Source organism: Ovis canadensis, chromosome 6 (genome assembly GCF_042477335.2).
Source record: "Ovis canadensis isolate MfBH-ARS-UI-01 breed Bighorn chromosome 6, ARS-UI_OviCan_v2, whole genome shotgun sequence".
NCBI classification, from domain to species: Eukaryota; Metazoa; Chordata; class Mammalia; order Artiodactyla; family Bovidae; genus Ovis; species Ovis canadensis.
In genome coordinates, this window is record NC_091250.1 from 109,806,253 (window position 1) to 109,822,279 (window position 16,027).

General features: G+C 43.8%; 1 protein-coding gene across 2 annotated transcripts in view; it reads left to right on the plus strand.

Annotated features, from left to right (window-relative positions):
• The window catches only part of FRAS1 (Fraser extracellular matrix complex subunit 1), a 516,652-nt gene that overhangs the window by 473,038 nt on the left and 27,587 nt on the right, over positions 1-16,027 (plus strand). For both annotated transcript variants that reach the window (XM_069594438.1, XM_069594439.1), the window contains 6 exons: positions 1,516-1,716; positions 3,441-3,628; positions 4,994-5,269; positions 8,213-8,445; positions 11,194-11,354; positions 13,580-13,794. In XM_069594438.1, coding sequence (XP_069450539.1) covers positions 1,516-1,716; positions 3,441-3,628; positions 4,994-5,269; positions 8,213-8,445; positions 11,194-11,354; positions 13,580-13,794 — 1,274 coding nt within the window. The remainder of the gene's footprint in view (positions 1-1,515; positions 1,717-3,440; positions 3,629-4,993; positions 5,270-8,212; positions 8,446-11,193; positions 11,355-13,579; positions 13,795-16,027) is intronic.

Genomic DNA, 16,027 nt, shown 5'->3' on the forward strand with positions numbered 1-16,027 from the left:
ACCGTATTTTATCAGATTCTAGAATCTACGCAAGTCAGTGAGACTCAGGGTTTTTAATATAAAATAGAGACTAACTTGAATTGAGGGAAAAAAAGTTAGAAGCCAGCCTTGAAGTTGAATTAGCTCATTACCAAAGGAGACAGGTTCAGATCTGAGGTGAACCCCTCCTGCTCACACAGTACTTAGATCGCACTTAGCCCAGTACTTAGGCTCACACAGTACTTAGCCCAGTACTTAGGCTCAGAGAAGTCACCGGTTCACACTGTTACAGTAACACACCTCAGTCTCAGAGAGCGCACACAGTAAAACTATGAAGTCTCAAATGAGATGTATCTTTGACAATTAGGAAGAACGGATTTTCTGAGAGAGAAGAGGGAAGTAAACATAGAGACACCAGACATTTCTGCAAAAGTCCATGATATGTTTTTAGAGGGTATAAGGTCTGTAATTGCTCCCAATTTTTCTCTCTTCTTATCTCACTGTTTCCACCACTACCTCATTGCCCTTCCCCTTGAGAATATAATACAAAGGAAGGCATGGTTCGAACTCTAAAAAAAACAATTATTCATTTCACAGCAATGAGGGTAGTACTTCAAATCAGATTGTGTTCGGAAATCTTATGTTTCTGAATTATTGTTGTACCAGTCACTAAAACTACTCACTCTTTTTTTTTTAAACTTTTTGTTTTGTATTGAGGTATAGCCAATTAACAATGTCACTTCCAGTGAACAGCGAAGGGACTCAGCCATACATATACATTTTATCAATTCTCCTTCAAACCCCGCTCCCATCCAGGCTGCCATATAACATTGAGCAGAGTCCTCTGTGCTATACTTTAGGTTAGCTTATTGGTTACCCATTTTAAATATAGCAGTGTGTACATGTCAATCCCAAACTCCCTAACTACCCCTTCTCCCCATCCTTTCCACCTGGCAACCATAAATTGGTAAAACTACTCATTCTTAACTAACCTGTGATATTTATAGATACAGCTAATGGTGGGGGAAAGTGAAAGCAGTGGGAGGGAGGATCCAGGAGATGGAGATGGGAGATAGATTTGGTAAATGTAAGCAGTATATAAATGAAATTCATATCTCATAAATGAAAAAGAGTTGGTTCATACAATCAGTCAATAGATATTTATCAAGGGCTTACTCTGTCTCGGTCCCTTGATAAATTGTGCAGATTTAAAAACATGCTGTGAGCTATAAGGCCTAGATGGAAACTTGGATAGCATGCATTTCAAAGTGCTTAAAAATGTTTCCTCTACTGCACTCTTTTTAATAAGAAATATGTGAGAAACAGCTCCTGTAGAATCACAGATGAATTCCTTTTTCCAAAGTATTGCTTAGGGGTAAATACAGATTGATTTTTATGACTGCAAGCTATTTTGCCTTTTGTATTGTTAACTAGTGTGAAAAATTCCCTCTTGTCATTATAAAGTGTTTTCATGGGAGCTGGAATTCTTTTTCACTTTTCCAACTTGCTCTTGTTCTCCTAACCTTGTTTCCTTAGCTCCTACCATTGAGTTTGAAGAAGCTGCATACCAAGTCCGGGAACCCTCAGGGCCAGATGCCACTGCCGTTCTGAACGTCAAGGTGATCCGCAGAGGGGATCAGAACAGAACATCCAAGATTCGCTGTAGCACACGGGATGGGTCAGCCCAGTCTGGTGTGGATTATTACCCAAAGAGCCGAGTCTTGAAGTTCAGTCCTGGTAATTGAATGCCAATCCCAATTAGTAGGTCTTCCTTAAAGTGTTAATTGATTAGTTGTGTCTGACTCTTTGCGACCCCATCGACTATAGCCCACCAGACTCCTCTGTCCATAGAATTTCCGAGACAAGAATACTGGAGTGGGTAGCCATTTCCTTCTCCAGAGGATCTTCCTGATCCAGGTATCAAACCTAGGTTTCCCGCATTGCAGGCAGATTCTTACTGTCTGAGTCACCAGGGAAGCCTCATAGGTATTACTTAAGAAAGAGGCTAATATCTTATGTTTGAAGGAAAAAATAAGCAGAAAATTAAAAATATATATATTTCCAGTAGCATGAAGTACTTAGTAAGCACACATTTGAGGTTGTAGGAATCTTAACATTTTTTAATTAGTAAAAATGGCATAGGATAAGAAAAAAAAAAAAAAAAGAAATGCCTTACTTCAGAGCATCCTAGGCATTTTGGATCATTTAAAAGGATTTTTTGTTGTTGTTGTTAGCCTATGATTTGGTTGAGCAATGGGAGCACCTGAGTTTTTAAAAATATATGTGATGCCATCATTCAGCAAACATCAGTATGGACCATTGTGCTGGGCCCTCAGGGTTTACTCAACCCAGAAGGCACAATCTCCATGTTCAAATGGCTTGACATCTACTAGGCGATGCTATGCAGATGAGTCATGGAAGAGAGAAAGATGAGATTCTCACAACCAGCTGTTTAATTGTTTGAGGTATTTCCTTAATGGAAGGAATGAGACAAAAAAGGAGCTGACTTTTACTCTAGACTTGTCCCCAAAACTTTCTGGAGCAATATAGGGTGAAAAGGCTGGTGTATAGCCTGGCACTGTTTGTGATGTAGCCAGAAGTGGGCAAAAATGGTAGAAGCCCTCTTCAGAGATGACATGGCAAGAGGAGGGAGGAAATGCCTCCCTTGGAGATGGAGGGGTGTCTCTGTATGTCTCCATCACCCCACGGAGCTTCAAAGGGCTTTTGGCTCCATCCCTTATGCGTCTGGCTAGTGTTTACAGGGAAGGTAGGTGCCCTTCCTCCACATCCTCACAAGGACCTCTCTTCCAAGCGTCTTAGCTTCTTTCTCTTCTGCATAAGGATCTGGGGGAAAGGCAGGCCCTAGAAGTAACCTAGCCCAGGTGTCTATAGGAGGAAGAAGGTCATCTTGACCACTGCCAGGGGTCGCTGCACCCTCATAGAATCACTTTATAGAAAACATGGGGATTTCTGAGCTCTAACCCTCCCCATTCCATGCTGGCAAACTGTCACATTATCGTCTTGGCAGAGACAGCCCTGTAGGTAATCTCTGAGCTGTCGCTTCCCAAGAGACAGCTTTGAAGGGTGTCTAGTGTGTAAGCACTCACTGCCACACACGGGCTTGTTCTTAAGTGTAAAGGGAAATGAAAAATTAGGCCAAAAAAAATGCATAACCAGGGTGGGGTGTTTTTTAGATCATAGATTTTTATTACCACCAGCTAGTATCAGGCAGGGGCCATTAATTCTCATGTGGTGTTGAATAGTAAATCTGTAGGACTGAGCCTCCACCACAGGTGGAATTTTACCTATAAAACTGACCCCTCACTGGAGATGGGGCTAAAGTGATTGGCGGCCACTGCATTGAGCCTCTGAAACATGAAGCCTCAGCAGTGCCAACCTGCATTGTCTTAAGTGGGTCACTGATGAGGACCTTTGCTCCCTTTGTTCTGTCCTTGGCAAAGGTGTGGATCACATCTTCTTTAAAGTCGAGATCCTGTCCAATGAGGACCGGGAGTGGCATGAATCGTTCTCCCTAGTCCTTGGCCCGGATGACCCAGTGGAAGCAGTTCTTGGCGATGTGACCACAGCCACAGTGACGATTCTAGACCAGGAGGCAGCTGGGAGTCTCATCCTGCCAGCACCACCCATTGTAAGTCTCACGACCCAGAGGATGGTTGCTTCTGTCTTAGGCATTAGATGAGAACTTGAGAGAAGCAGGACTGCTCGTGTCCCCTTCCCCAAATCCCTCACTCCCATCACCTCCAGGGTCATCTAGTAACGTCTGGTGACATCTGTGGTCATCATGACCGTCACACTGGGTGCTTCTAGCATCTAGAGGACGGAAGTCAGGGATGCTGCTGAACATCCTACACACAATACACAGGACAGTCCCCCTCCTCTCAACAAAGAGTTGCCTGGCTCAAAAGTCAGTAGTGCTAAAGAGGAGAAACCTTGTTTCCACATAAGAGCGAGACCAAACTATGTTGAGACCTTTGTCTGACAAAGAAAGTACAATACCATTGATCTTCTCATTTCTTTGGTGAGCCCTAGAAGAGTAAAAATGGAATCTTCCCCCATATCTATTATCCTACATACTCACCACGGGCATAGAATTAAGTGTCTATGGAGCTGTACCACTGTGTTTCCCAATTTGGGGATGAACAGAATGAATGCACCGACTTCACAGTTAGGAGGAAAACTCACAGAGGTTGCCATGAGTCCCTCAGTCATGTCCGACTCTTTGCAACTCCATGGACTGTAGCCCGCCAGGTTCCTCTGTTCATGGGATTCTCTAGACAAGAATACTGGATTCCCTTCTCCAGGGGCTCTTCCTCACCTAGAGAATGAACCCGGGTCTCCTGCATTGCAGGTGGACTTTTTACTGTCTGAGCCACCAGGGAAGCTCCCAGAAGTTGCCAAGGGGAATTTAACATAGGATAATGAAGCAGTCCAAATAAGTCTTATAACTTCCCCTGACTAACTCATACAATAGAAAGACCATTTCAAAATATGTCTCTTTGAACATGAAACAAATATATATGTATGTTCAGTCACTAAGTCATGTCTGTCTCTTTGCAACCCCATGGACTGCAGCATGCCAGGCTTCCCTGTCCTTCACATATATCCTTTATTTACTTGTATTTTGCCAGATGCACTACTGCCTGCCATTAACAGTTTAATGCAACTTTTAACTAATATCTGCCATTTATGATAGAGTTTTGGTTACAGTGTGTGGGGGGTGGAGTGTTTTTCACTTGAGTCATAGGAATCTGATTTAGGAATGAGACCATTAAGATACTAAAGCTTTTAACTCAGGGAGGAGGAGGATCTTCCCTACTGTTGAAGATTTCCAGGATCTTTTAGGAATGCCTGGTTAAGCATTGTTAAAACTACTGCTATATTTTAAAGAATCCCTAGGAGTTAAGTGATCATGTAGGTCTCTGGGGAAGAGAGCTTTAGTTTTCTGACCATCCCAATACCTACCCAGGGCTGAAGCTATGTTGCTCCTTGGCAGGTCATTACACTTGCTGACTATGACCATGTGGAAGAGGTTACCAAGGAGGGAGTCAAGAAATCCCCCTCCCCGGGCTACCCGCTGGTCTGTGTCACGCCCTGCGACCCCCATTTCCCCAAATATCCTGTCATGAAGGAGCGCTGCCATGAGGCTGGCATCAACCAGACGTCTGTGCAGTTCAGCTGGGAAGTGGCCGCCCCCACTGATGGCAACGGGGCCCGGTCTCCCTTTGAGACCATCACCGACAACACGCCATTCACCAGTGTCAACCACATGGTAGGTCTGGTTACAGAGTGGAGACCTGGCCTTTATCTTTGTTGCTCCAGCTCTGTCAAATTCCTTGAGTTCCCTGCATGCCATTTGGTATAAACTAAACAGTTAAGCAGGTACAACACTTTCCTTTTGTTCTTATGTATGAGAAAAGGTAATACGGTGTGGCAGAAAGAGGGCTAGGCTAGTACTCCAACAACCTGTTACAAGCCTTGATTCTGCCTGTTCTGAACTATGTGATGTTAAGTGTTTACTTCACCTTTCTGAGTCTCAGTTTCCTGATCTACAAAATAATACCTCCTTTGCTTAATCCACTTGACAAGGTCATTGACAAATAGGAAAGTGATTTACAAATGATGAAGTAAGTCAAAGATTCTAGGTAAGTACAAATAATGAGTCTCTTTTCAAATCTCTTAAATCATTCAATAAGGAGTAGGGAATAAATTCCTTAAGAAAAAAGGACCAAGGGTTCTACCATATTTGTATATCCAATCCAAAGTGGCTGCCACATTGGTGGCACACAGTGGGGACCAGTTATTAAATAAAATGAGAGTATACTTATTAAGTGATCAGTATTTTTCAAAGCCTGGTGGGAAGATATGAAAAGAGGTTCAGAATGTCGTTGCTGTCCTCAGAGAGTTAGGAGACCAGACGCACACCTCTGCCACCATCAGGGAGCCACGTTCAGCAGTGCTTTGCCCACGCTCAGGAAACAGTCCAGTGTTCTGACTCTGCTCATTGCACTAATGATGTTCTTCAGAGAAAGCTGAAAGCAGTGGAGATTCAGGCTCCACAGAGCATCCGGCACCCAGCAAGCAACCAATCATTTGTGACTGAAATGAGTGCATTTCATAATTTTGGAAATCACAAGTTTTTTTCAGACTTAATTTCTCTAGATTTTTCCCTACAAATCCACAGTTTGTTCTCACTTTAACAAGTGCCTTGGACTTCTCTAGTGGTCCAGTGGTTGGGAATCCACCTACCTGCCAGGGAGACAAATTCAGTTGATCCCTGGTCCAGGAAGATTCCACATGCTGAGGAGCAGCTAAGCCCAAGCACCACAGCTGGAGAGTAGCCCCTGCTCACCACAGCGAGGGGAAACCCGTGCTCAGCAATGAAGACCCAGCATAGCAAAAATAAATAAATAAATAAAGTTTTAAAAAGAACTCTCTTGAGTAGATAGTGGAAGAAAGCTGTTAGACATACGTGGGAGCCTTTGGATAACGTGGGTCCCTCGTGTCCATTGTCTTTGGCACAGCTTATTCAGAAAGGCCAGAAGATTAATTCTTTTGCAACATAATCTAGTTCAAATTTAAATTATCTTTATTATTATTAGAAATGTAAATGGCAAGACTTAACAGCTTATTGTTTCATAAATACCTTGTTCTATATTCAACAAACCCATGAAGGGGCAGTTGGTTTGATTTGAGCCAAATATACATTTTTATCAGGTACCAAGTTTACGATTTTACCTTATATTTCAGTTTGCCTTCTTGTGATGAATTGGCGACTAGTCCTCTTACCCCAGCTTCCTCTGCTCTGCCTTCATTTCTTCAATTATTTATTTAATACTGTTGTAGTGTGTGCATTTTTGTAAGATGCCTCAAATCCCTTCTGAATGAAGCCCATGTATAAATAAATAAATAAAGTCCTGGCAGCTAATTAAAAAAATTTTAATGGAAAAATCTTCTTCAATTTTTAATGGACTTCAGTGAAAATTGTTTCCATGGTAGAATTTATAAGTTGGTATGATTGCTTTGTGGGAGGTTTGCTGCACACAGAACTACTAATGAGTTTTTCTTATTATATACTTCCCTATGTCAATGCACCTAGAGAGTTTCAGTGACCTAGGTTACCTCTGCATAGATTGCATTAAGCACTCATGGATTCTGGGTGTCTGGAGCATGAGAAAATCTGTAGAAAGACTTTCAAGGCCAGTAGGTGTCAGAGGCCAAGTTCTCAACTTCAAGTCTGCCATGTTATTGTAACCCTTAGTAATTAGAGGGGAGTTAAGGGAGGGAATGGCAGTAGGGAGGAAAGAAAACTAAGAACTCCTAGAAAAGAAGTGTCTTTCCTCTCTATCCTGATACCATGCCTTCAGCAAAAGTGACTTAGAGGCAATGAGTCTTGCTGGAAGGGCTGAAAAATCAAGTAGTCCTCTGAACCTAATACGTAAAGAGAACAAGTATCATTGGGAATCAGTCATCTCCAGTTTCTTGCTCCACATTTGTCTACTTGCTAGTTACCTGGCTTACCACCCAAGGCTCTAAGTACTCAGTGCTCTGTCCCGGGTGCCTGGCTCCTGGTAGAAAGTCAATACTGAGGTGGTGAGTGAATGGATAGGTGGGTAGATCAATGGACACGTAGATGGATAGATGGATGGATAATGGATGCGGTGGGCTAAGAATGCAGCCTGCCATGTCAGTCCACAAAGGACGTTGCAACAGCAGCCACTGCAGCCAGTGGGACACCCTAAAGAGACTCAGGATGAGAAAACACAGGATACTGGCCACTGATAGCTGAGATGCCTATTAAAGGAATGATTTCAGTGAGTGACTTAGCAGCAGCAGCAGCAGCAGCAAACTATTTCATCTTCCTATACATGGAAAAGTGCAAAATTCCTTAACTTGAGGTATCCAGTTTTAACAGTCATCTTTTGATGTTCCAACTACCTGGCCTTTGTTGCAAAAACTCTGATTAATATGTATCCTGGCTCTTCCCATTCCTCTTTGGAGCAGTCTCTCACAGTTATCTAAGATGCTGTATCCCGGGCTTAAGTCCTCAGTTTAGCCTGCTGTATAAAACATAACTCTCACCTTTTAGGTTGTGTAGTTTTTTCAGCTGACAATGGTCTTCACAGATTATCACAGATTATCATCCAGAAGACACAGTATGAAGAGCTGTTGAGGCAGCATCCACGTGTCTGAGGTGATTTATTCTTCCTGATAGGTCCTGGACAGCATTTACTTTAGCCGGAGGTTCCATGTACGTTGTGTGGCCAAGGCTGTGGACAAGGTGGGCCACGTGGGGACCCCCTTGAGGAGCAACATTGTCACCATCGGAACAGACAGCGCTATCTGCCACACTCCAGTGGTGGCTGGGACAGCCCGAGGCTTCCAGGCTCAGTCCTTCATCGCGACCTTGAAATACCTGGATGTCAAACACAAGGAGCATCCCAACAGGTCAGGGGGAAGTGCCTTCCATGAGGAGATGGCAGAGAGAGTCCCCAGCTGTGCACTGTGTGTTTTCTAGGTGGGACAGATCAGTGAGTGATGCTTCTGCAAAATAAGAATAATGGTGATGAATGCTTCATAAAAAGTTGACTTTCTTCAAATGCACCCTGATATCTGGCCCTTGTCAATCTTGCTAGCCTCATTTCCTTCATCTTGTTATTTTCACCTGCCAGTCCACCTACAGGGAATCACATGTAACTTCCTCAGGGTTTCAAGCACTCTTAGGCGGCCTGCCTCTGCCATGTGGCTACTCCTGGCTCCAGCCTTCCCCCGTCCCCTTCCACTCCATAGTCTTAAATCCCATTGTCCCACCATACCTAAGCCATGGCATCTCTCTAGGAACTTTTCCATCATCTCCCCCAGTTTAATTTGGAAGCTTTTACTTCCCACTTTTCTGGCAGCCACATCTGCCTCTCCGAGAGTGTTATCATTATTCATTCTCTCCTTGTCATCCCCACCCAGCAGACAATGGTGACAGGGACCATGACTGTTTATTTTGCATCCCCTCTGCCTAGAATGTTCTTCTTGGCACCTAAGAGGCACTCGCTAAGTACCCAGTGAGCAAATAAGTAAAAACACTAGTGAATTATAACTCAGTGGGCAGATATGCCTTTTTTTTTTACTGTGTCCTATGATCTTGATGGAAAATGGATGCTTTCATTTTTTGTATAGCAAAAAAAAAAAAAATGATTTCAGGTAGGTTATACATATTCATCAGAGAAGGCAATGACACCCCACTCCAGTATTCTTGCCTGGAAAATCCCATGGATGGAGGAGCCTGGTGGGCTACAGTCCATGGGGTCACTAAGAGTTGGACACAGCTGAGCTACTTCACTTTCACTTTTCACTTTCATGCACTGGAGAAGGAAATGGCAACCCACTCCAGTGTTCTTGCCTGGAGAATCCCAAGAACAGGGGAGCCTGGTGGGCTGCCATCTATGGGGTCGCACAGAGTCGGACACGGCTAAAGTGACTTAGCAGCAGCAGCAGCATACATATTCATTAAACCTGGTAGTGTTTATGTGCATGCCTTTATGAGCAACTGAGCTTAGAGAAAGGGGCTCATTTACATGAAAAAAAAAACCAGATTTGAACATGGAGCCAAAAATATGCAAATCCTTCTCTTTTTTCTAACAGAATAAAATTTATTTTTGTAAAAAGCAATAACAGAAGTGTCCAGGGTTACTACTGACCCCGTTCCTTACAAAAAGAGCCATTCTGTTCATATTCTGAGGTTCTGATCCTTCTTTAAAACATGAGTCTTTGTTCTGGGAGACAAGCTGTAAAAACTCACAATGCACCCTCAATAAACATGCTGAAAATTTAAACTTGAACAGTGAAAAAATTGCAGCCCCTCAGTTTTGTTGTGTTACAGTGTTACAGTTTTGTTTTGTTGTGTTACAGTGTTAACCGGTATTTATTAAGCTCATATTTTATTTAGAATTGTGTACTACAGGCTCTGGAGAAACAGAAGTGAAGGAAATGGTCCTTTGCCCTCTTAGTGGGAAGGCAAGACAGACTCTTAAAGCATACAAGAAATAGCAGCTAATATAAATAAGTTGCAGACTTCCTGGTACAAAGGTATCTAAAGGCAGAAGAATGTAGTTCAAGGCAGAGCTTGCTGCAGATTGAGGCCCATGAGGGCTGGTGGCCTTGTTAGAACTTGCTGGTGGGGAAGGGAAGGCTTTTTAAGTTGGGGAGAGACCATGTGTGTCTTAGTCACTCAGTCATGCCGACTCTTTGCAACCCCATGGATGGTAGCCCATCAGGCTCCTCTGTCCACGGGATTCTCCAGGCAAGAATACTGGAGTGGGTTGCCATGCCCTCCTCCAGGGGATCTTCCTGACCCAGGGATCAGATCCTGCATTACAGGTGGACTCTTTACCACTAGCACCACCTTGGAAGCCCCAAGACTATTGAATAGTGGAGTATTACTATTTCTAGGCTTTTTTCCTGGGTAGGGATACTGGCCTTAAAGTTTAAGAGCTCAGTGATGTCTTTTGGGCACAAATACTTTAGAAAATTCTGTGGCAACCCTCCACAGACAGAGAAAGAAACTTAGCCGTGCCTATACCATCCACTCAGCTCCAGCTCTTGAGGAAACAAAGCTTCCTTTTAAAACAGAAGAAAGCTATAATTTATGGTTGCGATGTTATCTTTTCTTGTATACACAAAAAGTCTATGATTCTCGATTACTATCAGTCCTGACTCTGGAGGATCTCCCAGGGGCTGGAGGGAGGAGAATAACCCTGCGTGCACTTTGTACCCTCATGTACAGGGAGAACTCCTACATGGAAAGCTTCAGGAAAAAAAAAAAAAAACTGGTAAATTCACTGGTGAAGACAAATTGAGTTATGAGAAAGCAAGAAAGCTGTCCGTTTCCATTGACCTTAGCCCCCCATACTTCTCAAGTGGCACTAGTGGTAAAGAACCTGCCTGCCAATGCAGGTAGACGTAAGAGGTGAGGGTTTGATCCCTGGGTTGGGAAGATCCCCTGGAGGAGGGCATGGCAACCCACCCCAGTGTTCTTGCCTGGAGAATCCCGTGGACAGAGGAGATGGTGGGCTGCAGTCTGTGGGGTCTCAAAGAGTCAGGCATGACTGAGTAACTGAGCACACACATGTACACAGTGTACCATGCTAGCTACTTATAGCAGGCACCTGAAAGCACTGATTTCTGCTCTTGTTTCCCCCCTAGAATCCACATTTCCGTGCAGATCCCGCACCAGGATGGAATGCTGCCACTCATCTCCACCATGCCGCTGCACAACCTGCATTTTCTTCTATCTGAGTCCATCTACAGGCACCAACACGTCTGCTCCAACCTCGTCACCACCCGGGACCTGAGAGGCATCTCAGGTGAGGGGAGACTTCCCTGTTAGTGTGCCCAGCCCAGCACGATGACCCTTAGGGATGTGGCTAAGTGAACTCTGCTTTTCATGTTTTCTCGTCCTCAAAATCTGCATGGTTAGTGGATCTGCTCATCAGCAAGCAGCCAAACATAGGCAACTTAGACAGTGATGTGAATAGGAAAAAACAAAGACTTTGGAATCAAACTGACAAGGTTCATGTCCCTATTCCACTCCCTGTACAACTCAACAAAAATAGGTGGACAGCTCTGAGCCAACTGCTTTCTTATCTATCACATGAGGAGAATAATTGCTCCCAAACAAGGTAGGGATTGAATGTGCTGACAATTTTAAAACCCCCGTCCTGGTCAATTTTAGCTCCTTCCTTCTCCCGCACTTGGTTCCCATGCTCTCAGCATTTTATAAAGCTCCTGTGCAATGGTAGAAACTACAGGCTGGTTCTCTAGGAGCAGTAGCCAAGGTGGAGCTTGGGGTATGAGGTGTTTATTGGGCATCCACATCTCCTAAAGGGAAAGGGAGGAAGCAGGACTGGGCAGAGGGAGAAGTCTGCAGTGTGGCCAATGAAACTGCAACCAGTTCTTACAGGGAGCTCTGGAGAGAGCCTAGCTGTCTATCGTGTCCTGCTTCCAGCCCCAGTGGGCAGACCTCTCTGCCCCACCTCGCTCATTCCGTGGATTGCAGACTGCTGGAGCAAGTGCGTGCCGTGGGGCTCTGCAGCTGATCCAGACCCAAGGGCACTGACGGCTGAGGCAGCACATCTCCTGTTCACCAGGGCAGACGTTTTAGTTTACAAAGAACCCTGTCCGTTTCCATTCACCTTAGCAAGTGCACATTAAATGCGCATTTCCTCCCTTTGCAACTGATGAATCATTTAACAGTGCTTTTGAAGACAGGAAGGCATTCGTGTGCTCTTCCATATTCATTAAGCATCACTCTGGGTAGTGATGGTCTTGATACAGTAGGAATTAGTGGAGTGTAAATGATTCCTAACTCACTGGGCTACAGATGAAAGTTTCATTGGTCTGCATATGCAAGCTAGTGGAAGAAACATACCATGTCTATAGGCTGAAAGTTTGCACCTCTTCCTACTTGACCACAATTAGTGCATGTTCACTGACACCCTGGTCTTTGTGGTGCAGAGGGCTGTGTGCTGGTGTCAAACATTCTGAGAAATGGATCAGCTCTTTCAGAATATCATAGGTGCTTTCAGAACCATACAAAGGTTAACCCTAATATTCTAAAGTTGTGTCTGTATTCAGCTCTCTTCTGCATAAAGGTCTCCCTTAATTTAGAACAGTTCAGTTGCTTGGCAGCATTTGATCCAATAATTTTTGCCTGTAGCAAGGGAAGCTTAGTCAAGCATCATTAGCGAGCTATTTACTCATTAACACAGAATTAAGACTTTTTTTTCCTGCAAGAGTTCAGAAACCGTAGGAGGTAGGGGAGGAGGTAGTCAGATGTTTGTTTGCTGGCTCCCCATAAAAGCTATTTTTTAAAAAAGTCAGTCTTGAGAAAGAACTGACTCTCCATCTAATGAACATCTAAGAACAGATTCTCCATCTAATAAATCCATTTCTTCAAGGACTGATTGTGAAGCATAGCACCAGCCTGGGCAGGTGTGACAGGCAAGGCTTTACTGTGTTCTTTTCCAAGAGATACACAGGGCCACCAGGCACTGGCTTCTTCATTTATGGTCTCATCCATTCATCTTTTCTCCCCCGGCTCCTGCAGCATCTTCCCTGAGTCTGTAACCCCAGTCACTCTGTTTAACACGTGGCAACAGGCAAGATGACAAGCTTCCCTCGCCTTGTCACTGAGCTTGTGTCAGGAGCCCTGGTTAGTTAATTATTGTTAGTTGCTCAGTCGTGTCCAGCTCTTTGCAACCCCATGGACTATAGCCTGCCAGGCTCCTCTGTCCATGGAGTTCTCCAGGCAAGAATACTGGAGTGGGTTGCCATTCCCTTCTCCAGGGGAATCTTCCCAGCCCAGGGATCAAACATGGGTCTTCCACATCTCAGGCAAACTCTTTACCGTCTGAGCCACGAGGGAAGCCTGGGAGCCCTGGGGTGCTCTATTAGTCATCTCAGAAGGAAGGAAAGCTCTCTCTGTGTGTCCAAAGGATGTGGCTCTTCCTCTCCCCCCAGCTCCTGGGAAGCTGGTGAAGGGCAGGTGCACAGACTGGATTACTGTTCCTTGCTTCTCCCTCTCCTGCAGAGGCAGGGTTCCTGGACCACAGGGTCCATGACAGCGTGGCACTGGGGCCTGGCTACGACCGCCCCTTCCAGTTTGACCCCAGCGTGCGGGAGCCAAAGACCATCCAGCTCTACAAACACCTGAACCTGAAGAGCTGCGTCTGGACGTTTGATGCCTATTATGACATGACGGAGCTGATTGATGTCTGTGGGGGGTCTGTAACCGCCGACTTCCAGGTGGGTGCCCCAGGGGTCTGTCTGAAGGCTGCGTGCACCTGGATATCATGTTAAAGCTTGTTCATTTGTTGAACTGAAGCACTTTTAGCACCCAGTTGCTCCCAGAACTGCACCAACCAAGGGACTTTTCTTTCTAAACCCTGTAAGAGAGACCTTAGCAGCATCATAGCTAGAGCAAGCCCCCCAAAGTCCTCTCAGTCAGCTAATTAGAAAAGTAATATGGAAGATGTTTAAATTAAGTTGAAGAAAATTAGCTGTCTGGCAGTCATTTATATAAAAATTAATAGCCTTACTTCTCTAGGTATATAAGTTTTTTCCTCTGGGTGTATTTTGGAAAGGGTTTCCCAGGTGGCTTAGTGGTAAAGAACCCACCTGCCAATGCAGGAGACAAAGGTTTGATCCCTGGGTCAGGAAGATTCCCCTGGAGAAGGAAATGGCAACCCATTCTAGTATTCTTGCCTGGAAAATCCCATGGACAGAGGACCCTGGTGGGCTACAGTCATGGGCCTGCAAAGAGTCCAACACGACTAAGCAACTGAGCATGCATATTTTGGAAAGTCAAAAAGGTTTACCTTGATAGGAAGATGATGGCTAAGTTGATGTGTTTTCCCGCGTGGGGAAATGAGTTAAAATGACAGAAGTTCCCTGTCTTTCAGCAGACAAGTAAAGCACTGTTGTCCCAAGCATCATGGCAACTGTTTAAAACACCTTGCTGTCATACCTATTCCAAACCTATGGTTAATAGTCCTTAAACATCAGTAATAAAGAAAGTCTTAGTCGCTCAGTCATGTCTGACTCTTTGTGACCCCATGGACTCTAGCTTGCCAGGCTCCTCTGTCCATGGGATTTTCCAGGCAAGAATATTGGAGTGGGTAGCCATTCCCTTCTCCTGGGGATCTTCCCAACTCAGGGATCAAACCTGGATCTCCCCCATTGCAGGCAGATATTCTTTACTGTCTGAGCCACTAGGAAAGCCCAACAAAACAAAACATTATAGCAAGAAGTCACAGTCGTAGGCCATTAATATCAAAGGGACTAGGCTAATGCATCCTCATGGGAAAAACAATTCTAAAGCAGGCGCTACCCAATTTTAAGTAGTTATCTCAGTGAACTAAGAAAATCAAATATTTGTTTTTCACTTCAAGTCAGGTTTAACCACACTGAAAGAGGGGACTTACGCGTAATCATTTTAGGAAAGTTTCTTTGATTAAAATTTGTTTCCTGGAGATGCCTCTTGGTTTGGTTAATTCTCATTTTGTATACACTATCGCCCTCTACTGAATAGAATTTTAAGGCCTTCTGAGGTTTCCTTCGTGCTTCTGCAGTTGCATAACCTACATCCACTTTCAAATATGCAAAAACTCAGTGATTGGTTCCTTCTTTGGCCCCCTCCTCCCCAAAATTATTATTCTTTCTTCTCCCTGACTTTAATTATAGTTTTGGCTATCTTTATTCAGAATATGCTTAAAAATGACAAAGACAAGAAATTCTTATTATATATGTCCCACTTTTTAAACCAATACATATATACCACAGAAGTACTTCGTGCTGTTTCTTTAAAAATAGATGAAACAAGTGGTATATGGTAGAGCGTACAACTTAAAACTCGCCCTAGTTCCTATCTTTCTTTATCAGATATCGGCAGAATTAGAGAAGACTTAACCTCGCTGAACCTCCTCTGAAATGGCACTAGCAATCTCAAGGTGGGACAGCATCTAGCAAGGTCTGCCACAAAAGAGTTGTGCAGTAAATATTTATAAGAGTTGTTTTTTTCTAAGGATTAATAAGTAATATGCAGGTTAATGAAGAATAAACAGAAACAGAGGAAAAATAATTTTACCAGTCAGCTAGAAAATTTATGGAGGTTCTAACATCAGTAATGGTGAAATTAGGGCAAATGTATTTAGAAAAACCTGTACATACGGGGACAGAACATGATGTGAGATCCAGATACAATCAGAAAATTTCCCAAAGACAGAGTAAGATTTTCACAAAAGGTTTTTAAGTGCATAAGGAATTAATGGAGCCTTTTGAAGAACTTGGAATCCAACTTTAAATCCCTGACAACTTTGAATATGAAAGAATACTTTGGAAAACTAAAGTTTCAATGTCATAAATATTGATTAAGCATTTGGCTCTTTCCCTTAACTACCCATGGAAACATGTTACATTGTATATTCAAACAAAATTGTATGTAAGTTCTATAATGTATTATCACATTTGGCCAATGAAA